Source organism: Nannobrachium achirus (genome assembly GCF_963921795.1).
Source record: "Nannobrachium achirus genome assembly, chromosome: 7".
In the NCBI taxonomy this organism is placed as follows: Eukaryota; Metazoa; Chordata; class Actinopteri; order Myctophiformes; family Myctophidae; genus Nannobrachium; species Nannobrachium achirus.
This window is the reverse complement of record NC_137816.1, coordinates 67,181,971-67,208,898: the sequence shown is the minus strand read 5'-3', so window position 1 is coordinate 67,208,898 and position 26,928 is coordinate 67,181,971. Positions and strand designations below refer to the sequence as shown.

Here is a 26,928-nt window from a genome sequence, read left to right as displayed (position 1 = left end):
TTTGCGCTTTAACAATTGAAAAATATCATAATATCTACAATGTCACAATATCTACAAGCTCACAGCGCAGCACAGAGTGCCGCGTTGCGAGCTTGTAGATCTGCTATTTTTGAAAAATCGTGAAAATGGGACTTGTAAGGTTTTTTGAAAAACCTATGTTTCTATGTCAGTGGTGCTCAAATTGTTTTGATGTGAAGGACCCCCAAAATGATATGTTTTTGACCACGGACCCCCATCTCAAAATATTTAGTTCCAGGGATCCCCCAGAAGCCAAATTTGAGTTACAAATGTTCACTTAAAAAATACATATATTCAAAGATTTGCACACGTTTTCACGACGTTTCAAAAAATAGCAGATCTACAAGCTCGCAGCGCGGCACTCGGTGCCGCGCTGTGAGCTTGTACATTTGCTATTTTTCAATAGCTAAACTATAAAATAATTAAGGCCCCTCCACCTTGGGCCCTAGTAACTTAGTCCCACTTTCCCCCCCCCTTGTGACGCCCCTGCCTGTGATGCCACAGTGATGTGAAAAGGGAACCAACCTAAAACTGTGTACACACACGTCTACACAGAGACAAGCTGTAGCATTTCTCATGGTCAATTGCGACCGAAATTCAGAATGAATTTATACTAGTCTGAATCTTCACACACGTTCTGTTTTTCTCCACAGCTGTCATGCCAGGAACACTGCGACAACAGGACCATATCCACCCGGCTGCCTGAAGCCCACCCTCGTGTTCCAGGAATTGCTACGGCCGAGCCCTCCGACGCGACCATGTCCTGCATATTACGCTTGGATTAACAGAATTTGGTGTTGATTTGTGGACAACGTGGAGTATTTATCTGCTTCTACGGACAATGAAAGAACCAACGTCTACCACTCTCAAGCCTCAAAGTTCCTTAAGGATAGTACTTTGCATTCACTCATTCCTTCCCACAATATGAGAGTCCTATGGGCAGCTTGAAACGTGGGCGGGAGTACTTGCCTTGACAGACAGACTCCTCTAACCCAGTGGTTCTCAACCATGTGGGTCGGGACCTCCAGGGGGGTCCCCAAATTATTTTGAGGGGTCCTCAGATGATTGACTTGATGTGCAACATTGTTTTCTCACTCAACAGTAAAAAATAAATAAATAAATAAAAAAACAAGTGTATAGAGGTATATGAACATTTCTAAAGTGACAATTTAAGGAATTTTTAATACCTCTAAAATGACAAATTAAACATTGGCCAAAATTTGTCAAATATTAGAGTCAGAAATTGTGAAAATAGCCGATCTATAGCTGCAAATTGCAACACTAGATTTTATTTTAATCGGATGAATCTAGGGTTGCAATACCTCCCATAGGCAGCCAATGCATCAAAACTGTTTTTTTGCTATCTGATTGTAATAAACAACTTCAAATTCAGCTATATTGGAAAGCTCAGAGTGTCCTCTTTCTATCTGCAAAGTGTTTGTTTCATAAAAATCCACCGTAGACATTTTAGGAGCTACTTTCTATCAAGAAATTGGAGCAGACATGGTTTATTTTCTACGTGTTGAACTTCGGAAGCGCTCGTCTTCTATTACGCAGCGTCCCGCTGCCTCCTGCATTAAGTGACATTTAGAACCAGGTGGTACACATGACTGCTGAGTGACAAGCGCTTCCAAACTCCAGCACTTGGAAAAAATTATCATCTGAAGCCAATATCTTGATAGAAAGTAGCTCATAACATGTCTACGGTGGAGTTTTATGAAAGAAACTCTTTGCAGATAGAACGAGGATACTCCAAGCTTTCCATACAGCCCCGATATTGGTGAGTTTGAAGTCGTTTAATACAATCAGATAGCAAATAACTGTTTTGATGCTATGCCTGCCTATGGGAGGTATTGCAACCCTAGATTCATCAGATTAAAATAAAATCTAGTGTTGCAATTTGCGGCTAGCCGATCTACATGCTCACAACGCCTCGCAACGCAAGGTGCTGTGAGCATGTAGAACTGTGTTATACAAAATGTAATGCCTCAACTCTTACTGCTTGTCAGGGTGGGGGTTCCCAGTTAAAATATGGTTATTTTGGGGGTCGCGGCCTGAAAAAGTTTGAGAACCACTGTTCTAACCAATCAGCGTAGCAAAACATCTGACGTCATCTCAGTGCAGCCAGTCGGAAGCACGGCAAACACATATTTTCGGCCGATGAACTCCGCTAGCACATACTCTTGTTCCTTTTTAATTGTTGTAATTGATTCCAACTCTGAAATAACTTGCATTATGTTGCTTTATGTATCTATTTCTGTCTGTTATGTGGATGAATACATGGAAAATATATTTCCAAGCTGTATTACGATACACAATTTTATCAAGATTCTTTTTCATGTTGGTTTTTATGGTATTTAGGGGAGACCTTGCTACTTAACATTGAACTACTGATTTAGACAAAATTGCAAATTGGATTCTGAAACAAATCTCTGTAATTAACAAGCTCCCTCATTGTATCACGATATACTGTATACGATATCTCTGAAGAGGCATATCGTTGAGACATTGTATAGTCTCAACGATATATATTACCATATCGCCCACCCCTACACTCAACTAAGCCGTGAGTCGTGAGATGATAAACATGTAGAGATGTTTTCCCTCTCTCTGCAGTTGTAGGATACGTTGTGTGATTATTGCCATATTATCTGTCATCTATTTCAAGAACAATAAATTCTAAGAATCTGTATCTTGTCTTTGTTGATTGTCTGAAGTTTTTCTTACAGTAACACAGCCAGTTATAGTGTTGTAATAGTGTTATTATTACATAGTAATAGTGAATAGTAATCTTTCTGAACAGTTAACATAAGCAGGTAACTGAGTGCACCTCATGGTAGCGCCAGGGTCTTCAGCCGGGGGTCCGGGACCCCTAGGGGGTCCTCAGAATTACACCAGGGGTCTTCCAAATCTTTGAGTGATAGGGGGGAAAAAATACTTTTTTTATATGAACCACTAGTGTCCATATTCTGAGAACTTTAGCCAAAAATAGCAGATCTACAAGCTCAGCTGTGAGCTTGTAGATCGGCTATATTCGGCAAAGAGGTTTGGTGTAGAGGGGAAAAAGAGCAGACTAAGTACAGAGTGAAAGGTCAGGTTTCAAGTTAAATATCTAAAAACACAAATTGACATGAATCCAAAATACACTGATGGTTGTTAATAAAAATCTAATTACAAATCAGTCAGACTTTTCTTTCTCTCTGTGAGCTTCATAAAGTTTATAATGTATTATGATAAGATGTCATTATACAGTATGAACTTCTCACTCACATACAGCTCACATTTGTGCAATACTCATTGTATCCTTCTGTCTGTCTGTGTCCCACACATTATATGGAGAAAGATCTCTTATCTCTGTCTGTCTGGCTCTCTTTTATGCCCATATATGGTGTTCCATGTCCAGGCCAGTCTGTGACTACTCTGTGATGTCAGTCATTTTGGGCACTGTTTATTATCAGTGATGTCAGCGCGAGGCGTTGTGAGCTTGTAGATCGGCTATATTCGGCAAAGAGGTTTGGTGTAGAGGGGAAAAAGCAGACTAAGTACAGAGTGAAAGGTCAACTTTATTAAGTATTGACATTTCAAGTGGTTAAATATCTGAAAACACAAATTGACATGAATCAAAAATACACTGATGATTGTGCTGTTAAACAATGGAACTATCAAATCTCTGAATATGTTGAGGGGGCCCCTGCTTCATCTCTCTTTCTCAACTAAAGGGTCCTTGGCCTGAAAACGTTGAAGACCCCTGGCTCTTGTAGAGCTCTAGACCCTGATGTTAGATAGGAGTGTGGAGGCTTAGCTAGGGTTATCATTCAATTCAATTCAATTCAAAGGAGCTTTATTGGCATGAGAAAACATACGTTTACATTGCCAAAGCAAGTATCACAAATACAATAAAAAACAGTTGAAAATGGGGAACATATATACAGTTGGAGGGGGTACAGCATTGTGTAAACAGAGCTATGTCGCATTGTGACATTTTATATACAGGGTACAAATACTGCATGTGCAGTAGGTCTAGATGTCAGTCCACCAGGTTAGCATTCACCAATACATCGAAACAACGCTATGCACCCCATCTAACTACCGTATTAATGGACTGAATGTCTGTCTGTCTGTCTGTCTGTCTGTCTGTCTGTCTGTCTGTCTGTCTGTCTGTCTGTCTGTCTGTCTGTCTGTCTGTCCGCCGTCTGTCTGTCTGTATGCTGACATCACTGATACTAAACAGTGTCGCCCCATGGTAACAGCTGCATGTTGAAACAATGCACAAATTATATCTGTCATGAATGACATCCGACATCATTTCTGACATCACTGATACTAAACAGTGCCCAAAATGACTGACATCACAGAGTGGTCACAGACTGGCCTGGACATGGAACACCATATGGGCATAAAAGAGAGCCAGACAGACAGAGATAAGAGATCAGGGAGTCTTACTGGTATATAATGAAGTTCATACTGTATAATGACATCTTATCATATACATTAAACTTTATGAAGCTCACAGAGAGAAAGAAAAGTCTGACTGATTTGTAATTAGATTTTTATTAACAGCCTTTACTTTCTAGTAGGATCATTTACTTTAACATACTAATAAGTACATTTAATATCAAATACAGGGGTCTATCCTAAATACTACTTAGTATCAACATCTGTTGTTCATTGGCTAGTTGAAAATAGCAGATCTTCTAGGGTCTTCAACGTTTTCAGGCCAAGGACCCTTTAGTTGAGAGAGATGAAGCAGTGTACAGTATTTTGGATTCATGTCATTTTTAGATATTTAACAACTTGAAATGTCAGTACTTCACAAACCTGACCTTTCAATCTGTACTTAGTCTGCTCTTTTTCCCCTCTACACCAAACCTCTTTGCCGAATATAGCCGATCTACAAGCTCACAGCTGAGCTTGTAGATCTGCTATTTTTGGCTAAAGTTCTCAGAATATGGACACTAGTGGTTCATATAAAAAAAGTATTTTTTCCCCCCTATCACTCAAAGATTTGGAAGACCCCTGGTGTAATTCTGAGGACCCCCTAGGGGTCCCGGACCCCCGGCTGAAGACCCTGGCGCTACCATGAGGTGCACTCAGTTACCTGCTTATGTTAACAGTTCAGAAAGATTACTATTCACTATTACTATGTAATAATAACACTATTACAACACTATAACTGGCTGTGTTACTGTAAGAAAAACTTCAGACAATCAACAAAGACAAGATACAGATTCTTAGAATTTATTGTTCTTGAAATAGATGACAGATAATATGGCAATAATCACACAACGTATCCTACAACTGCAGAGAGAGGGAAAACATCTCTACATGTTTATCATCTCACGACTCACGGCTTAGTTGAGTGTAGGGGTGGGCGATATGGTAATATATATCGTTGAGACTATACAATGTCTCAACGATATGCCTCTTCAGAGATATCGTATACAGTATATCGTGATACAATGAGGGAGCCTGTTAATTACAGAGATTTGTTTCAGAATCCAATTTGCAATTTTGTCTAAATCAGTAGTTCAATGTTAAGTAGCAAGGTCTCCCCTAAATACCATAAAAACCAACATGAAAAAGAATCTTGATAAAATTGTGTATCGTAATACAGCTTGGAAATATATTTTCCATGTATTCATCCACATAACAGACAGAAATAGATACATAAAGCAACATAATGCAAGTTATTTCAGAGTTGGAATCAATTACAACAATTAAAAAGGAACAAGAGTATGTGCTAGCGGAGTTCATCGGCCGAAAATATGTGTTTGCCGTGCTTCCGACTGGCTGCACTGAGATGACGTCAGATGTTTTGCTACGCTGATTGGTTAGAACAGTGGTTCTCAAACTTTTTCAGGCCGCGACCCCCAAAATAACCATATTTTAACTGGGAACCCCCACCCTGACAAGCAGTAAGAGTTGAGGCATTACATTTTGTATAACACAGTTCTACATGCTCACAGCACCTTGCGTTGCGAGGCGTTGTGAGCATGTAGATCGGCTAGCTGCAAATTGCAACACTAGATTTTATTTTAATCTGATGAATCTAGGGTTGCAATACCTCCCATAGGCAGGCATAGCATCAAAACAGTTATTTGCTATCTGATTGTATTAAACGACTTCAAACTCACCAATATCGGGGCTGTATGGAAAGCTTGGAGTATCCTCGTTCTATCTGCAAAGAGTTTCTTTCATAAAACTCCACCGTAGACATGTTATGAGCTACTTTCTATCAAGATATTGGCTTCAGATGATAATTTTTTCCAAGTGCTGGAGTTTGGAAGCGCTTGTCACTCAGCAGTCATGTGTACCACCTGGTTCTAAATGTCACATAATGCAGGAGGCAGCGGGACGCTGCGTAATAGAAGACGAGCGCTTCCGAAGTTCAACACGTAGAAAATAAACCATGTCTGCTCCAATTTCTTGATAGAAAGTAGCTCCTAAAATGTCTACGGTGGATTTTTATGAAACAAACACTTTGCAGATAGAAAGAGGACACTCTGAGCTTTCCAATATAGCTGAATTTGAAGTTGTTTATTACAATCAGATAGCAAAAAAACTGTTTTGATGCATTGGCTGCCTATGGGAGGTATTGCAACCCTAGATTCATCCGATTAAAATAAAATCTAGTGTTGCAATTTGCAGCTATAGATCGGCTATTTTCACAATTTCTGACTCTAATATTTGACAAATTTTGGCCAATGTTTAATTTGTCATTTTAGAGGTATTAAAAATTGCTTAAATTGTCACTTTAGAAATGTTCATATACCTCTATACACTTGTTTTTTTATTTATTTATTTATTTTTTACTGTTGAGTGAGAAAACAATGTTGCACATCAAGTCAATCATCTGAGGACCCCTCAAAATAATTTGGGGACCCCCCTGGAGGTCCCGACCCACATGGTTGAGAACCACTGGGTTAGAGGAGTCTGTCTGTCAAGGCAAGTACTCCCGCCCACGTTTCAAGCTGCCCATAGGACTCTCATATTGTGGGAAGGAATGAGTGAATGCAAAGTACTATCCTTAAGGAACTTTGAGGCTTGAGAGTGGTAGACGTTGGTTCTTTCATTGTCTGTAGAAGCAGATAAATACTCCACGTTGTCCACAAATCAACACCAAATTCTGTTAATCCAAGCGTAATATGCAGGACATGGTCGCGTCGGAGGGCTCGGCCGTAGCAATTCCTGGAACACGAGGGTGGGCTTCAGGCAGCCGGGCGGATATGGTCCTGTTGTCGCAGTGTTCCTGGCATGACAGCTGTGGAGAAAAACAGAACGTGTGTGAAGATTCAGACTAGTATAAATTCATTCTGAATTTCGGTCGCAATTGACCATGAGAAATGCTACAGCTTGTCTCTGTGTAGACGTGTGTGTACACAGTTTTAGGTTGGTTCCCTTTTCACATCACTGTGGCATCACAGGCAGGGGCGTCACAAGGGGGGGGGAAAGTGGGACTGAGTTACTAGGGCCCAAGGTGGAGGGGCCTTAATTATTTTATAGTTTAGCTATTGAAAAATAGCAAATGTACAAGCTCACAGCGCGGCACCGAGTGCCGCGCTGCGAGCTTGTAGATCTGCTATTTTTTGAAACGTCGTGAAAACGTGTGCAAATCTTTGAATATATGTATTTTTTAAGTGAACATTTGTAACTCAAATTTGGCTTCTGGGGGATCCCTGGAACTAAATATTTTGAGATGGGGGTCCGTGGTCAAAAACATATCATTTTGGGGGTCCTTCACATCAAAACAATTTGAGCACCACTGACATAGAAACATAGGTTTTTCAAAAAACCTTACAAGTCCCATTTTCACGATTTTTCAAAAATAGCAGATCTACAAGCTCGCAACGCGGCACTCTGTGCTGCGCTGTGAGCTTGTAGATATTGTGACATTGTAGATATTATGATATTTTTCAATTGTTAAAGCGCAAAATAATGCGTTCCCAGTCTAAATGGGTTAAACCCCCTCCCCCTAGAACATTCATGGGGGGCCCGCATTGAATCCTTGTACCCAGGGCCCAGAATTTGGTGCGACACCCCTGATCACAGGTGATATCACGGGTGACATAACCTATGTAAAAGTCCATATATGGGTATAACCCAGAATCCCTTTTATGCCCATATATGAAGATCCCTGTTGTCATTGATATATATCACTGGCCAGATGGCCAAGACATGGCCCCTCTCTGTGTGGCTGGTCAGATAGGGATCTCCTATGGGCATAACAAATTATTGTATGCTGTGATGTCATGGGAACCACTCTAACAGAAACCATTTTATGTCCATATATGGAGATCCCTGATGTCATCGATATTAAGCCCATATCTAACAGGATGTATGGGCATAAAAGGCATGTACTATATACAGTAGATGGATCTCCATATATGTATATATGTATATTTTCATGTCAATTTGTGTTTTCAGATATTTAACCACTTGAACTGTCAATACTTAATAAACTTGACCTTTCACTCTTTTTCCTCTCTACACCAAAGCTCTTTGCCAAAAACAGCCGATTGAGGCGTTGTGAGCTTGTAGATCTGCTATTTTGGGCTACAGTTCTCAGAATATGGACACTAGGGTTCAAGTAGTTAATATAAAAAAGGAGTAAAAAAAAGTTTCTATCACTCAAAGATTTGGAGGACCCCCAGTAGTAACTCCCACTGTTGAAGTAAAGAACAGTGTTCTCAAACTTTCTCAGCTACGGGGTCCCTGCTTCATCTCTCTCTCAGCTAAGGGGTCCCTGCTTCATCTCTCTCTCAGCTAAGGGGTCCCTGCTTCATCTCTCCCTCAGCTAAGGGGTCCCTGCTTCATCTCTCCCTCAGCTACGGGGTCCCTGCTTCATCTCTCTCTCAGCTAAGGGGTCCCTGCTTCAGCTAAGAAGAGGGAGGTGTTGTTGTTAGCTTTAATAGCTTTCAGTTAGCATGAGAGTTAGCATTTACCTGACTTTCGCCAGATGGTGGCAGCATTGCGTTGCATTGCTTTACCATCTGGGCTCGGTCCGCCAGCGTTGATAACACTCGTAAAGTCCCGGGCCGGACCAATCAGCGGCAGCTATGGGCGGGCTCTGAGCGGCTCTGAGCCAATAGAGTGACGTTGCCTGAGTGCATGACGTTGCCTGTCTGCAACGTCATGCAGACAGGCCAATATGAGTGGTTGGAGTTGGCACTCCCAGACTGTGATAGAAACGGCCACATCCAATCACCTGCTACGGAAATTCAAAAAATGGCCCGCCCCTTACATAGAGTCTGGCCGAGAGATCCCAGATGTAAGGCAGAGCGTTACGCACTGCTGCAACTATCTGGCGAAAGTCAGGTTAAGTTAGCATGTGTTTCAAGGTAAAGAAAAACATTACAGACCTACTGTACAACAGCCTAACATCTTAACAATAAACCCCCATTGAGTCATTCTAGATGATGCCTATTGTCTCTTACCTGAATGGACTCGCTTTATTATGCAGATCCACGACAGCGACGCTTCTTTGCTCTTGTGAAACAAGTAATCCAGTGAATCCACGAGCGGATAGGAAACCGCAGGTGGTTCAGTCCGAGTGTATCAAAAAAGCAACTGGGTTAAGGCAGCCGGAGCTTGTGATTGGCCGTCTTAACAAGATGCTGTTTGTATACACTCGGACTGAAAGACCTGCAAAAAATACTCTCCCGTTGGGGTGTTTTTGTTTTCAGTGGTGAACGACGCACGCAACTTCCGCCGACTGAACTTCCTGTGAAAACATAACAAATTAGAATTTATTTTTATAAATAACAATGAATAAACACACTGGCCCAAATTACATTATTGTCATTTCGGTTGGCTCAAAATAAATACATGAAAGATTAAATAAATACATGAAAGAAATGCATTGAACATTAAAAAATCTAAGCAATTAATTGAAGGGAGCTACAATTAAACACATTTTAAAGCTAAGGCTTTAAATGTTATAAAAATGCATTGAATGGAGATGCCTAAACCAACTAAAGAACTAAACCACCGGAATATTGCATGTTGCAGAACCGGGATGCTGTTTTGATACACAAGTGTATGTTTTGATACACGAGTGTATCAAAACAGCATCCCGGTTCTGACAATGGAGCGCTCCCTAGCGCGCCGTTGACGCGTTGCCATGGTAACCTTACTAGAGCGACTGAAAGAGTGCCGGCTTCTCTAATGAACGCCGTGAGCAGCTCTCCCTGCCTCTCAAATGAACGCCATGGCAGCTCACCAGCTCTCCCTACTGCTCAAATGAACGCGGAAAGCTATAATGACCGAAAGTCAAGGGTCTGACGCAGGGAGGATGATAATGTGTTGTCTGATCAGTGAACAGGGCTGTTAAAAGTAAAGAATTATCTTTATAGAAAATACATTTTATTGTATGATTTTACATAGAAGCAAGTCCATTTTCTTTCACATATTTATTATCTTTTATTTATTTATTCTGTAAATATTTTTCATTACAATTGGGTCTGTGGGGAGGGGGGGCTGAGCAGGGGCTAAGCCTCCACCAGAGGGGGCTAGAGCGCCCCCTAGCCCCCCCCTGGCGCTGTCACTGGGTCCACTCACAACTCCAGCCTCCCACCCACTGTTGGTGTGTGCGGCAATCCCGGCCGTTGCGTGTAGCCTACTAGGGCTGCGACCGATTGTGGCCCAGTGGTTGGTTTTATGTTTTATATTTGCTTCAGGCTCAATACTGGGAGCGCTCTTTGATGGGATTTGGTGACGGCCACCCAGAGTATAGTGGTAACCCCCCTTTTCTGTATTTTGGTTTTGATTTATTCATTTGTTATTTTGAGTGTTTTGAGTTTGCTGTGCCTTACGTTGGGGACCACTATCCTGGGCTGGTTGGCCAGCCCATCTCTCCCTCCCTCCTGTGCCGGCCTGTAGGCCTATCTCTATGTCTATTGGTGCTATAGAGATAGGCCTGTAGGCCTATCTCTATGTCTATTGGTGCTCAATGTGATAACTGACTTTTAAACCTGCGAATGCATTCCTTATTATTGTTGCTATGATGATGATTTTGATAACACTATATTAATAAATAAAGCTTTTGTACTTTAATAATAATCACGTTTCTGCTTAACTTTTATATTGTGAAACGAACCTGGCGGGGAGTAACTGTTGTACAGGTGTTGTTAAACTAGATACTTCCATAGCCTATATATTGATAAACTGGGGTACAGGTGATGGATTTAGAGCTACAAATTATGGTATGGAACTGCCGATTGAAATAGATCTACAAATCATGGGGATGGGACTGGTTTTAGAATTAGATCTACAAATCATGTGGATGTGACTGGTTTTAGAATTAGATCTACAAATCATGTGGATGTGACAGGTGATGGATTTAGAGCTACAAATTATGGTATGGAACTGCCGATGGAATTAGATTTAAAAATCATGGGGATGGGACTGGTTTTAGAATTAGATCTACAAATCATGTGGATGTGACAGGTGATGGATTTAGAGCTACAAATTATGGTTTGGAACTGCCGATGGAATTAGATCTAAAAATCATTGGGATGGGACTGGTTTTAGAATTAGATCTACCAATCATGTGGAAGTGACTGTGTGTGTGTGTGTGTGTGTGTGTGTGTGTGTGTGTGTGTGTGTGTGTGTGTGTGTGTGCGTGTGCGTGTGAGTATGCATGTGTATGTGTGCATACATGCGTGCGTGCGACCGTGCGTCCATGTGTTCCCTGGACCACACTTTGAGAACCAGATAAATAGCCGATCTACAAGCTCACAAAGTTACACAGTGCAACTTATTGTGAGCTTGTAAATCATGTGAGACCACTGACTCAGCACTGTAATTAAAGTTAATAAGGAGCACCTTTGCTTCTGAGCTGTAGAACTGTTTGTTCAAGATATGGGCCATATCCATTGGTTTGAATAGGGAGCGCAAGTGTACGAACTGATCGCTCTCCCGGAAACACGAAAAGTTGAAAACACATAGTCTTTGCTCGGGGAGTGGCTCGGTGAGTGGCTCTACGAACATTGCGATTCTGATGTTAAAAGGATCAATAATGTGCGCATGAGAGCAAGCTAGAAATGTTTGGGGGAAAATAAAAAAATTCCGAAAACCAGAAAAAAAATTACTTGAGGTGAATGGGGCGTCTGAGGCGCGACCCGGCACTCAGAGGGCCATAGATGAAATTCTGTAAGTCTCTGTTTTATTTTAGTTGCACTTTACGAAACACGACGAGCGTGGCTACAAACGTGCCAAAAAACATGCATACATCTTAAATATTCTGGCCGTGAGGACGATTCGTTCAGAGAACTTCATTACTTTAAGAACAAGTCTCCCACACTCTAGCTACACTCTAGGACTGGTTTTCCCGCCAAAAATATCCCCAAAATACCCCAAAACACTCTACCTTTGGACTGCGATTGTGGAAGAACGGTATGACGTTTTCGAATACCGTTTGAACCACGATGAAGTCCAAAAGCGTGTGAGCGTTTTTCAAGTTTGAATCGCGTTCCTACGTAAATGTATGCCAGAGTAATGAGACTATAAAGTTTAGTGAAAAAGTAAAAATGTTAAAGTCAGATCCCATTCATTCTCTATGGGATGAAAGATTTATGAATAAAGTTAAATATTTCAAACAGTATAAACTTTTTTTCAAAATTATTAAAACAACAATGAAACTTCAAACCTCGCTGAACATTTCAAAGTTGGAACGAGGTTTTTATGTGAAAGTATGAAAGAGCTATAAGAGCACAAAGAATTTGCACCAGAAAAGTGGGCACTTTTCTACATAGACTCCCATTATAAGGAGGAAAAATTAAAGTTTAAAAGTTTAATATTTCCAAAAATATGAAATATTTTGAAAAGAAAAATACAAGCAACCATCACTGTAGAAAGCTGAACATGTTGAAGTTGGAACGAAGTTTCTAGCACAAAGTTTGAGGGAGTTGAAATCCGTCGAAGAAAGTGGTCGGACCCTTGGAAGTTAGAAAGTTGGAATAAATATAAACTGGGGTATAACAAGGTGGACTCGCCTTCAGCGAGCCCACAATAAATATAAACTGGGGTATAACAAGCTGGACTCGCCTTCAGCGAGCCCACAAATATAAACTGGTGTATAACAAGGTGGACTCGCCTTCAGCGAGCCCACAACTAGAAAATTTCGGCTTCGAAATATCGCTTGAATATGTTTATTGCATGGGTCCAGAGATCATGTCTACCGATTTTTGTGACATTTGGAGAAAATATGTAGGAAAAGGAGCAAAAAGTGTGTTTTGAAGAAAATTCAAAATGGCGGAAAATCTATCCTGACGCAAATGGGCGTGGCCTATATGGGGAGATGCGTCATGACCCAAGGAATCCAGGGGAAAAGGAATTTAAATTTTCCGACCTATGGTTCAAGAGTTACAGGCCAAAACATAAAGTGAGCTGTTATAGCGCCACCATGAGGCCGACTAACGATATTATTTTTTATTTATTCCTTGAAATCATTATGAATCTCCTCTCCAAGTTTTGAAACTGTAGCCCCTATGATTTGCGAGAAAAGAAATAATTGAATGTGAGTTTTTGCGATTCCCATTATAAGTCAATGGGGAAAATTAATTCACTAATAACAAATTAATTCACTAATAACTTAATATCAATTAAACGATACAACTTTTCTCTTAGCAAAATACAAGCACACGATTCCCGATGAAGCCGGTCGATTTGACATATGGCGCGAGTGTGTGGCGCAAAAACTGTGGGCTGTGAAACGCGCCGAAAAAAGGTTTATCTAGAAAGAATAAAGAAAGTTTCCCTAGGACTATAGTGTGTTGCCCTGTTAGGGCAACCACACTAATAAATAAACTAGAAAATTTGCAATTTGTGAAATTGCGAGTGTGGTTGCCCGCCCCGCCCCGTTTCGCCAGGCGATTGCGTTGTCGTGTCGCATCCGAGATCGCTTTCTACTTCGACCCCCTAAGGAAGTAGAAATGCTTTTGGGGATGTGTTGAATATCCCACCCGTGACTTGTGGTTAAAATTTGGTGTTGACTGGATGTTTCGTTTGTGATTTATGGCTATTTCTTGCGAAACGGGCCCCTCCCGTTAACTTTGGAAGCCTGTTACGGACGAACGCTATGGAGTATCAAAATATCGCTTGAATATGTTTATGGCATGGGTCCATAGATCATGTGTACCGATTTCTGTGACATTTGGAGAAAATATGTGGGAAAAGGTGCAAAAAGTGTGTTTTGAAGAAAATTCGAAATGGCGGAAAATCTATCCTGGCGCAAATGGGCGGGGCCTATATTGGGAGATGCGTTATGACCCAAGGAATCCAGGGAAAAAATAATTTTAATTTTCCGACCTACGGTTCAAGAGTTATAAGCAAAAGCGTAAAGTGAGCTGTTATAGCGCCACCATGAGGCAGACTGATGTAATTATTTTTTATTTAATCCTTGTACGCATTATGAACCTCCTCTCCAAGTTTTGAAACTGTAGCCCCTATGGTTTGCGAGAGAAAAATAATTGAATGTGAGTTTTTGCATTTTCCCATTCAAGTCAATGGGGAAAATTAATTCACTAATAAATTAATATCAATTAAACGATACAACTTTTCTCTTAGCAAAGTACAAGCACACGATTCCCGATGAAGCCGGTCGATTTGACATATGGCGCGAGTGTGTGGCGCAAAAACTGTGGGCGGTGAAACGCGCCAAAATAAAAGTTTATCTATAAAGAAAAAAAATAATAATAAAGTTTCCCTAGAACTATAGTGTGTTGCCCTGTTAGGGCAACCACACTAATAAATATAAACTGGGGTATAACAAGCTGGACTCGCCTTCAGCGAGCCCACAATAAATATAAACTGGGGTATAACAAGGTGGACTCGCCTTCAGCGAGCCCACAACTATAAATATAAACTGGGGTACAACAAGGTGGACTCGCCTTCAGCGAGCCCACAATGAAGATAACATACGTGTGCTCGCCTTCCAGGCGAGCCCACAATTATAAATGATGACATGGTATTGTTTTGACAAGGGCACACTTGCAATATCCTGACGGCCCACCAGTGGGCCCCAGCCCACAAGTTGGGAGCCGCTGAATTAGACTACTGTATCTACCATAACCATAGCCTGGGGCCAGCCTAGATACTAATGCATCTAGCTAACTAACTGCAGTATCATCCCTACCTTGTTTTAACATGGCTGGGATGTCTAGCTCAGCTAGGCTACCATAACCAGCCATCGCCTTCCTTTCAATTCAGCCCTTCTGTCACTCTTTTGATTGATTGATTTGATGAATATGATGATTCTTTTTAATTTACAGCAGTAAAACAAGCTAAAAAAAAAGGCATTGTGGCCTATAGAGTTAAACATTCTGTTATGTGACTGATCCCTGTAGGTAACAGCACTTCAGAAACATGTGCTGAGTTTAGGGTCAAGTACGTGGGGTCCATTGAGAAGCTGCAGTTTGACATGAGCAAGACCCTACAGGAGCCTCTGGATCTGATCAACTATATTGATGCTGCTCAGGTAAGAACCTGGACAGGGACGTGCAGAGAATGTTAGAGGGGCAGGAACATACAAGGCTTGGAGTTCGGCTATTTTTGATGCTTGATTTCTACACATTTCTTGATTTCAACATTTTTGCTGCGTTCAAGTTCAGGAGAGTTTGGACAAGGCAATTCTCTTGAATGCTGCCTTCAGGTATGGCATGGAAAGGAGGGAGGACATTTGCATTTCTTTCACCATAGTAAAAACTGCATTCATGGTCTGGAAAGGGCACTTTTTACAGATGGATAAAAGGGCAGGGGCTCAAGCCCTCTTTGATGTCTATGTGTGCACGTGCCTGAACCTGGAGACATCTCGAACCGTGCGTGCCATAAAACAGGTTCTGGATTTGTTTCCATATGCTATGACTACGCTAAGGTTCAGATAAGGACCCTAACTTAAACCCTAACTTAAACCCTGCTCAAGAGGTGATACTAGTACCAATGTGGTACTAGTTCTGGGCTAGTACCACATTGAATCCATTAAGAGCGGAGGCTGATTCTACAAATACCCTCTAAATCAGTAGTTCTTATACTTTCCAGATTTTTCAAAAATGTAAAAAAACATTTCGGGATTGACTTTGTTTGAATACATAATACAGTACATCCCATGAAATGAGTAACTGCTTTACTCATGGCGAACTTATACAACTTACTAGTATGCTCTTATTGAGACCATTAGTATCCATTGTACAATGAGTACAAATAATTTACCCTCTCAGTTAAAATAACACGGTTCTCTTTCATAGCAAGAAGGACAGCTGCCATTTGTGCCGGCTGATGAGGAGATGGTCCTGGGGGTATCAAAGTATGGAGTCAAAGTAGCCTCACTGGACCAGTGTGTGAGTACTGCCTTTCCTTAACAAATGTCTTTAAGATGAGAGTTTATTGATTAGCATAATTATGCATTATTGCTGGCTCATCGTTAACCATGACCATGGTAGTGTAACAGCATCCTCATGAATTTGAACAAACGGTTTTGGACACACAAGGTTTCCACCCGAAAACAACAGAAGAACTAGTAAGGCACCTCAGGACGACAAGCGATCTCGCCCTTTATGTCTGGATATATGCTGTGAGACCCCAAACATGCTTACTCAGTTATTCGTTATGTGAAAATCCTATGAAGTCTATCACATCTGACATCATAGATACAATCCCTTTATGCCCATATAGTACATGGAGATCCCTGTCTGTACCAGCCACACAGATATGGGCTGTCTTCCTTCATATATGAGCATTCCCATATGAAGTCCTGTTAGATATGGGCTTAATATTGAAGACATCAGGGATTTCCATATGGGCGTAGAGTGGTTCCCATGACATCACAACATACAATCCCTTTTATGCCCATACATGGAGATCCCTGTCAGAACCAGCCACACCACTGTGATGCCACCTGTTTATCCCCATATATGGAGATCCCTGCTCTGAGTATCTAACATCACTGTGATGTCACAGTGATGTGTCAGGGGAACCACAGTGTTAGGCGTTATCCCTGATCTGAGTATCTGACATCACTGTGATGTCACCTGTGATGTCACAGTGATGTGTCAGGGGAACCACAGTGTCAGGTGTTATCCTTGCTCTGAGTATCTGGCATCACTGTGATGTCACAGTGATGTGTCAGGGGAACCACAGTGTCAGGTGTTATCCTTGCTCTGAGTATCTGGCATCTCTGTGATGTCACAGTGATATGTCAGGGGAGCCACAGTGTCAGGCGTTACCCATACAGACAGATGAGGACTGTGCCGGTTTTGACAGTAACCTGCAACCTACGGTTTGCAATAAATCGTGCTTCAGGGAGTAACTAACCTACGTATGCGTTGTTTTGATTGTGCAGGATGTGCTCCACAGACACCCTCTCTACCTGATAGTACGCATGCTGTGCTATGATGATGGTCTGGGTGCAGGCAAGAACCTCCTGGCTCTCAAAACCACTGACACCCAGCAACAGGAGTGTAGTATCTGGGTCTATCAATGCTGCAGTGCGGTACGTGCACTTTTCATATGACCAGGCTTGTCTGGGTGGGTGAGGAAAAGGGGGTTGTCTTGCGTGGCCAGACTGTTGCCTCCGCGATTTGGTCAAATGCTCCCGGCATAAGGGAAATAGAAACGATGAGTGCGAGATGAAGCGGAAGTGAAGCCCCCTCGTCACTTCCATTTCAGTCTCACATCGCACACATTTATCATTATATAAATAAAAATCATATAAGCATGTTTAGCTTGCTGCTTAGCAGAAATGACATTTTAAAATATATTTTCTTGAACGGTAATGCCCGTTTCCATTACTCGCCGTTAGGGAGCTGCTGTTCCAGACTCTATATAGCATTCAGAGATTGTGGAATAGTTGTCTGGCTACGCGAGACTAAAAAGGGGGTAATGCCCAGCGGCCAGTGGAAAAAGTATACTGTAATGCAGAAATACGCTGTTACAAGTAAAAGTCCGGGATTCAAAGTGTTCTTGAGTAAAAGTACAAAAGTATTGGTATCATGTTCTTTAGCATTCAAAAGTAAAAGTACTCATTGTACTGAATCTCCCAAGTTTTAAAATCTTTTGAAAATTGCAGATTGTGAGCTTGAAGATCATCTATTTCCAAATGGCCAAAATGTATTTAGGGTTTAGGGTTGAAGTGGTTAATGTATGTCTTGTAATAATAATCAATATATCTCTGCTGTTGGGCCGACACCTCCTAACTCCAAAATGTTCATTTTCTGGAGTAAGAGTACAATATTTGGATCCAAGATGTAGTGGAGTAGAAGTAAAAGTGTTGGAAATTGGAAGTAAAGTACAAATACCTAACATTCTTACTTAAGTACAGTATTTAAGTAAATGTACTTAGTTACTTTCCACCACTCGCAGTGCCATTCATACAAAATAGGACTCTGACGGTACTGGAGCAGCTGCTCTTTTGCAAATGAATGACTGGTTTGATGTCCCTCCTGCCTTATCTTCCTTTTCTACAGGAGCAGGCCCAGTCCATCTGCAAGGTGCTGTCGGCCTCCTTTGACTGTGCCTTGACATCAGACAAGTCCTGAAAGCCAAGAGATATGGGAGCTCTGGCATTTTCTAAAACAGTGGTTCTCAACCTTTTCAGGCTATCACCCCCAAAATAATCACATTTGAACAGGGGACCTGACGAGCACTAAGAGTTGAGGCATTACATTTTGTATAACACAACTCTATTGTGAAAGTAGCAGATCTACATGTTCACGCCGTGAGCATGTAGACCGGCTATTTTCACAATTTCTGTCTCTAATATTTGTCAATTTGGCCAATGTTTAATTTGTCATTTAGAAGTATTACAAAGTCCTTAAAGTGTCTCTTTAGAAATGTGCAGATACCACACTTATACTTTGCTTGGTTTGTTTACTGTTGAGTGAGAAAACAATGTTGCACATCATCTGGGGACCCCCCCAAAAATAATTTGGGGACCCCCCTGGGGGTCCCGACCCACAGGTTGAGAACCACCTCTAAAAGATGACTTGATGATTGCAAAATCACCAACAGTTTACCCACATGGGCAGCATGTTTAGAAATGCAACCCTTTTCTACATTTAACCAAGCATTCCTGTTCTTGCTACCCTTGCTAAACTTCATTTACAGTATATTTATTGCAGCACAACCCGTTTTTGGTTTCTAGTTGGAAGCATTCAGCAGTTTATGATTCAACCAGCTACTGGCAAAGCCATTTATTTGACTTGCATGTCTTTCCCACCCTCCTTATTTCAAGCCCAGATTTGCTGTGGAATTATGTAGTGTTTTTACCAATGAAACATTGCAAGGCAATGTCAAGGAAAGGAAGAGGGTTGCATTTGTTTAAATATCCAAAGATGTTGGTCCAGTGTTTCACTGTCCAAACATAACTTATTTAATGTAAATAAGTAACAGTCGGTACATAATGTTTTAAACCATCTGTAGAAACTGTGTTAGCAGCAGATTACATAATGAAACTATATGGTACAGGGATTTCAGGAGATGTTAGGAAACTTTTGGGATGGAAGTCTCAGAGACCTCACTGATTTTAGATATTTGAATATAATTGTCAGATTGATACATTGTACTGTATATGATCTCAAGGTACATCACAAAGATACTTTCACATTCGGCAAGGGGAATGTTTTTTATTAGCCTATAAGTTTTACTCTGATTTGAAATTCCCCAAAACTTACCTCACTCAAAAAAAAAAAAAAAGATAAAAATAAAAATAAACAAACTTAATGTATGTTTCAAGAAAGTGATTGATTACATTGTCTAGGTTTACCAATACCAGGTGTGTAATGGCAGCGTGTTAGCAACACATGAATAGGTTTGTGAACAAACTTGTTACTGTTTTCTGTCTATGTAAAAGTGTTCATTTAAGTTTAAATATTTGTATACTTTTCTCCTGTGTACACAGTTCACTTACCGAGTGAATGTTACTCGCTGGTTCATTTGGGATGGAAGTTACAACGCAATTGCATAATTTGATACGGTACAATAAAGTCATGTTCTATTTGATGAGAGCCTTTTAGATGTTTATGGTATTTCATATTTTATTGTTCCAGTTTCAGTTTCCCACTTATTTGCACATTGGAGATAAGCGTCGATCCATGGTCAAGAGTGAAGTGAGTTATATTCTCAGTTGCGCATGTGTGCGTCTGTCAGTTAAACATTGTAGACACAGAAGGTCCAACCTAGTAACGTTTCATCACCACAGTGCATTAAAAGACATTTACTGCCAAGGTTAGCGCTTCTTTTCTTTTTACATTTAAATATCAACAAACAAAAGGTCTATTCACACATAGATTATGAAACCTTCCCATTTCCAGTGAGTCAATATGAATGATAATGAAGAGACAAGTGTGTCAGGTACGATTCACAAGTCTCCTCATCTTTCACAAACCATGGAAGGCTCTCGTTTCAGGATAAAATGTCTAGATATCAACATATAAACAGAGAGAGAATGAGGGAGAGAGTGAGTTGCTCTGCAACCAAAATCAAGTTAATTACATATAGTGATCTGCAAGAATATTACTTTCATAACACCAAGACTCAAACTGAACTTTAATATAATAATTTGGGACCAAGGTGACCTCCTGCAAATTAACGCAAGATAAGTCTGAAGCTGTATGAAATAAATATATACACTGGATTACTGAACGTTTGTACAGTAAGACAGAACAGCTCTAGACAGATCTAGACCCTGCTAAGATAGAGATTGAAAGGGCCCATCGTACAGGAAGAATTGTCAAGAGGTCTAGTGACCAAGCTGAGGCTAACAGTGAACAGGGGTCTGGAAAAAAACATGACAGGCCGCGTTCCATTGTTGTTAAACTCCTGAGATTTAAGGATAGGGAAACAGTGCTAGGAAAGGCTAACAAACTCAAAGGCACAAATATTTATATTAATGAGGATTATACAGAAGCTGTCAGACTTAGGAGAAAGGAGCTTCTACCAAAGATGATGGAGGCAAGAAAGAATGGTCTTTTTGCTGTTCTGAGACATGACAAGCTCATTGTTCGCCCTGGTCGCCAGCAGGTGTCAGACTAGAGCTTGTCACTCTGTCATGGCTATGATGACTAGGTGATTTACTGTGTATCATGATCTGTATTATGTATAATTTTAACAGAGTGATCATAGTTAACACTATTTCCTATTACATGGTTTACATTTTTTATTTTTGTCATTTCAAATGCACTCAATGTGGCCATATTTTTTGGCAGGTACTTGGTAATATACTTTTTAATGTATGGCAGTAACTTAGAAAATGTAGATACTTGTGTCAAGGGAGGCTGTATAATATCACATAGTTGCTATGTCTAAATTTCCAACAAAGGGTCTGATAATGGTCCACCTAAATGTTTGTAGCCTTAGAAATAAAGTTCATGAGGTACAGCGCCTGGCTTGTCAGCACAATATCCATATTTTTACTGTATCAGAAACCCACCTTGATCCCTCATTTGGTAATGCAGTGGTGTCAATACATGGTTACAATATATTTAGAAATGACAGAAATAGATATGGTGGTGGTGTGGCAATATACATTCAAAGTCATATCCCTGCTAAAATTATGGATGATTTAACTATAGATGGTATAGAAGCAGTATGGGTCCTGGTACATCTACCATATACTAAACCATTTCTAATAGGATGCTGTTATAGACCCCCAAGTTCTGATATGAACTATCTGTCAGATGTGTGCAGCATGGTTGATAAAGCCTCTGATGGAAAAAGAGAAGTTTACTTTATGGGCGACATGAATATCGATTGGCTTTCTGAGTGTAATATGAAATGCAAATTATTATCTATGGCTCAAGCATGCAATTTGATACAACTGGTATCTCATCCGACTCGAATTGTTACTAATAAGCAAGGTAGTACTTCGTCTACATGTTTGGATCTTGTGTTCACTAACCATCCAGAACGCTGTTCTAAAGCTGTTTCTATAGCAGTAGGATTTAGTGATCATAATGTGGTTGCATTGTCAAGGAGTACTAAAATCCCTAAAGGAGGTAGTACAGTCATTAATAAGAGATCCTACAAACACTTCAACAAGAAATTGTTTGTTGGTGAGGTAGAACAAGTTGACTGGTCTATAGTGTGCAAAGAGGACAACCCAGAAAGGGCACTTAATATATTTATGAATCTGCTTATGGAAATAGTAAATAGGCATGCACCGTTTAGGAAATTTACTGTTAGGTCAAAAAATGCTCCATGGCTAGATAAAGAACTGCTTGAATTAATGACTGCTAGGGATGACGCAAAGAAAACAGCAAATAAACTAATTCTGAAGACAGACAGACAAATCTACTGTCAATTGAGGAACAGAGTAACAGCATTAAATAAAAAGAAGAAGAAAGTGTACTATAAACATAGGATTAGTGAAATAAAAAATGATGGAAAAAAGCTATGGTCAACACTGAACGAAATTATGGGTAGGAAATCAAATACATCCATTTCATTCATAGAATCTGAAGGGATATTCATAACCAAACCTTCTGATTTAGCAAACTACTTCAATGATTTTTTTAAAAATAAAGTTGATAATTTAAGAGGTGGTCAACAAAGCAGTGATGGTTCACTTTCACACACACTTATAAATAGTGAGATAATGAAAGATAAAAACTGTCTCTTTAACTTTAATCAGGTTGATAGAAAAACTGTTCAGAAATTAATCATGTCACAAGCAGATTCTACTTCCTCTGGTACAGACAACTTAGATAGTAGAATACTCAAACTTGTTGTTAACTCTGTAGATACTCCTATATGTCATATATTCAATCAGTGTTTAATCAGTGGTGTTCATCCAACGGTATGGAAGGAAGCTAAAATCATCCCACTTCCGAAAGACAAAAATAAAACTTTTAATGGTCCAAACAGCCGTCCTATTAGTATTTTACCCTTGCTAAGCAAAATGATAGAAAAAATAATATTCAAACAGGTTATGGATTACTTTTCAGATAACAATCTATTGTCAGCTTTTCAGCATGCATACAGGGAAGGCCATTCTACAAGCACTGCACTTTTGCAAATGAGTGATGACTGGTTAACATGCTTGGATAATAAAAAGTTAGTAGGTGCTGTTATGTTGGATTTCAGTGCGGCATTTGATGTGATTGATCATACCCTGCTGGTAGATAAGTTAAAGTGTTATGGTTTCACCTCCAATGCATTGGCATGGTTCACTCATTATCTCTCAGGGAGACAACAAAGAGTCTTCTTCAATGGCAGCTATTCAAACTGGAACCCTATTAACTGTGGGGTTCCACAAGGGAGCTGCCTAGGGCCTTTGTTATACTCAATTTTTACTAATGATTTACCATTGTGTGTAAAACATGTTAAAACTGTTATGTATGCTGATGACACAACACTATATAGTGCTGCTATATCTGAGCAAGCTGTAACTGACACTTTAAGTAGTGCCTTAACAGACATTTATGAATGGATTGAGCACAACAAGTTGGTATTAAATATTTCTAAGACAAAGGCCATTGTGCTTGGATCTAGACACACGTTGGGCAAGAACCCTCAGTTAAAGCTGTCAATTGGTACCACACATATAGAACAAGTTAACACAATAAAACTTTTGGGAGTAACTATTGACAGCTCTTTATCTTGGTCTAAACATATAAATAATATTGTCATTAAAATGGGAAGAGGAATCGGGATGGCTAGGAAGTGCTCTGGTTTCATCACTCCCTCCATAATGAAATCAGTTATTCATTCTTTGGTCTTGTCTAATTTAGAATACTGCCCTGTAATCTGGTCGTCAGCAACAAAATTGGATTTGGGAAAGTTGCAGATTGCTCAGAACAAAGCAGCCCGTTTGGCACTAGGATGTCCATACAGGACCAGCATTATATATATGCATGAAAATCTGAACTGGCTAATGGTTGAACAGAAATTATCTGTGAGTCTTTTAATGCAATACATTAATTCTGGTTTGACATATGACAAACATGTAATCAGATTTGTGTTTAGATTTGTAAGCTTAAAAAATATAATTTCTGTGCTTAGTATAAGAATAATGTGTAATGTATAACTTAAATGTGCCTGCAGTGCAATTCGATTTTGACCAATGAAATGTACAATCTTTGACTTGATTGAGCTACCTCTAAATATGCTTGAAATTCAACCAAATTTTAACCAAAGCATTTTTTTGTACATTGGAACATAATTGGGGGGTGAGACTCAAGAAAATCAAAAAAAGGTAATTTAAGATCCACCCTACTGTCCACTTTGTCCCCACCTTTAAATATGTCGTCTTGATGGTGTCCAACACCGGTGACCTCAAAATCGAGGTCAACCGACATCGTGCCCTAGCAGCCTCTGTCATGCAGTCCTTGTGGAGACCGTTGTGGCGACACCGGCACATAACCGGAGAGACAAAGATCAGAGTCTACAATGCCTCTGTCATCTCTGTCCTCCTGTACGGCTCGGAAGCATGGCCACTGAATAACACCCTGGTGGCCAGGCTGGATGGTTTTGACACCAGAGCTCTCAGGAGGATTGAAGGCATCACGTGGAGCCAGCATGTCACAAACCAGGCCTTAACCCATTTAGGCCTGAACACATTATGACGCAATATTTTATGCTTTAAATATATAAAAAATCACACCCGTGTGAAGTGGAGCTGTGTGTGTGTGTGTGTGTGTGTGTGTGTGTGTGTGTGTGTGTGTGTGTGTGTGTGTGTGTGTGTGTGTGTGTGTGTGTGTGTGTGTGTGTGTAGATCATGTGTACCGATTTTTGTGACATTTGAAGAAAATATGTAGGAAAAGGAGCAAAAAGTGTGTTTTGGAGAAAATTCAAGATGGCGGAAAATCTATCCTGGCGCAAATGGGCGAGGCCTATATGGGGAGATGCGTCTTGACCCAAGGAATCCAGGGAAAAAGGAATTTTAATACGGTTCAAGAGTTACGGGGCAAAACGTAAAGTGGGCCGTTATAGCGCCACCATGAGGCCGAGTGATGTAATTATTTTTCGATTCATTCTTAAAATCATTATGAATCTCCTCTCCGAGGTTTGAAACTGTAGCTCCTATGGTTTACGAGAGAAAAATACTTGAAAGTGATTTCTTGCATTGTCCCATTATAAGTCAATGGGGACAATTAAGCGTCGTTTTTTGCCGATTACGTCGGCATGGTAAGGCGGATCGGAACGAAAGGTAATAGAACACCATTCCCGGCCGAGCCGCACATTTTGATGTATATATTGCGCGAGTGGCGTAAATGGTGCGGCACTAGTTACGCGCCAAAGTCAGGCTGAGTCAGGCTACATACACACACACACACAGACACACAGACACACAGACCCACACAGCCACGTATAGGGAGCCTGTGTTTCACACAGCTCCAAAAATAGCAGATATACAAGCTCACGGCGCAGCACCGAGTGCCGCGCTCCGAGCTTGTAGATCTGCTATTTTTGAAAAATCGTGAAAATTAGAATTTTGACCCGATTTCCGAAGTTTCTTTTGTATCCTTCTAAGGTTTTTGGAAAAAACCCATGTTTCTATGTCAGCAATCTGGCCAGCCATCGTCAAAGAAAAGGTCCTTTTCACTTAACTGGAGCTCAGTTAGTCTGTTCTTGAGAGACTACTGTGTCAGTGGTGCTCAAACCTTTTCATGTGAAGGACCCCCAAACTGATATTTATCTGGCCACGGACCCCCATTATTTCAAAATATCTAGTTCCAGGGACCACCCAGAAGCAAAATTTGAGTTACAAACGTTCGTTTTGAAAATACTTTTTCAAAAATAGCAGATCTACAAGCTCGCAGCGCGGCAGTCGGTGCCGCGCTGTGAGCTTGTATATCTGCTATTTTTCACTGGTTAAAGCATTCAATAATGCTAGGCCTAAATGAGAGCAAACCAAACAGCTCCCAGCATCTTGCCTTGCAGCAATGCTCCTAGTGCGATGGTACGGCCAGCAGGGGGCAGCATCTCGCCTTGCAGCAATGCGCCTAGTGAGATGGTACGGCCAGCAGGGGGCAGCATCTCGCCTTGCAGCAATGCGCCTAGTGAGATGGTACGGCCAGGGGTGTCACTCAAGATTCTGGGCCCTGGGTACAAGGGCACATTTTGTGCTGTACTGTGTACTGTGTGCTATTGAAAAATAGCAGATATACAAGCTCACAGCGCGGCACCGAGTGCTGCGCTGCGAGCTTGTAGATCTGCTATTTTTGAAAAATCTTGAACATTTGTGCGGAGTCTGAATATTTCAAATCCTTCTAGTTTCTATGTCAGAGGTGCTCAAATATTTTCATGTGAAGGACCCCCAAAATGATATGTATTTGGCCACGGACCCCCATCTGAAAATATTTAGTTCCAGGGAACACATGACCTAAAGAGATACAGAAGGGTGGGTTTCTGTTTCACTTTCCTACAAGCTTAGACTTTTAGGAGAAGAAAGTGACTAGTTTCATTAGTGCTGTCTGGTCTTAAGAAAGGAGTGATCAGCATGTTTTTCCAGGGAGCCATACGGACTTGGGTAATGTGAGTGAAGGGCCACACATTTCTTTGCACTATTGGATTGAAACTCTAAACATGTAGGGCTGTTTTAAAACTGCATGAATTAGACACAACTACTACAACTATTGATTTTTTACAGCTGCAAGGTATCACTCATCACACACTTTATGAAACATATTGCATTATATGCATTATAAATTATAATAGTAGACTGTCACATTATAACAATTTAACATTTGAGTATTATTACTTATTGGCAATTAATATGTACCATTCGAGTACATACCTGCGTTCCCTATTGACATCTGTATGTACTCAAATGTTAAATGTTTATAATGTGACAGTCTGCTATTGTAATTTATGATAATTTATAATGCAATATGTTTCATAATGTATGTTGCCCATGTGTGATCTAAGAGTTATGGTAATACAACACGGGTAAACTTCCTCATTTTCTTGACACTATCT

General features: G+C 40.5%; 1 protein-coding gene across 1 annotated transcript; it reads left to right on the top strand.

Moving 5' to 3' along the window:
• Positions 1 to 15,361: 15,361 nt before the first annotated feature.
• LOC308288397 (integrin beta-1-binding protein 1-like) lies at positions 15,362 to 18,548 on the top strand (the record flags this gene model as incomplete). The annotated part of the gene is made up of 4 exons (XM_080729831.1): positions 15,362 to 15,493; positions 16,260 to 16,352; positions 17,354 to 17,503; positions 18,477 to 18,548. Coding segments are annotated over 4 exons (447 nt in total), but the record flags the coding sequence as incomplete, so codon positions are not given.
• Positions 18,549 to 26,928: the final 8,380 nt, after the last annotated feature.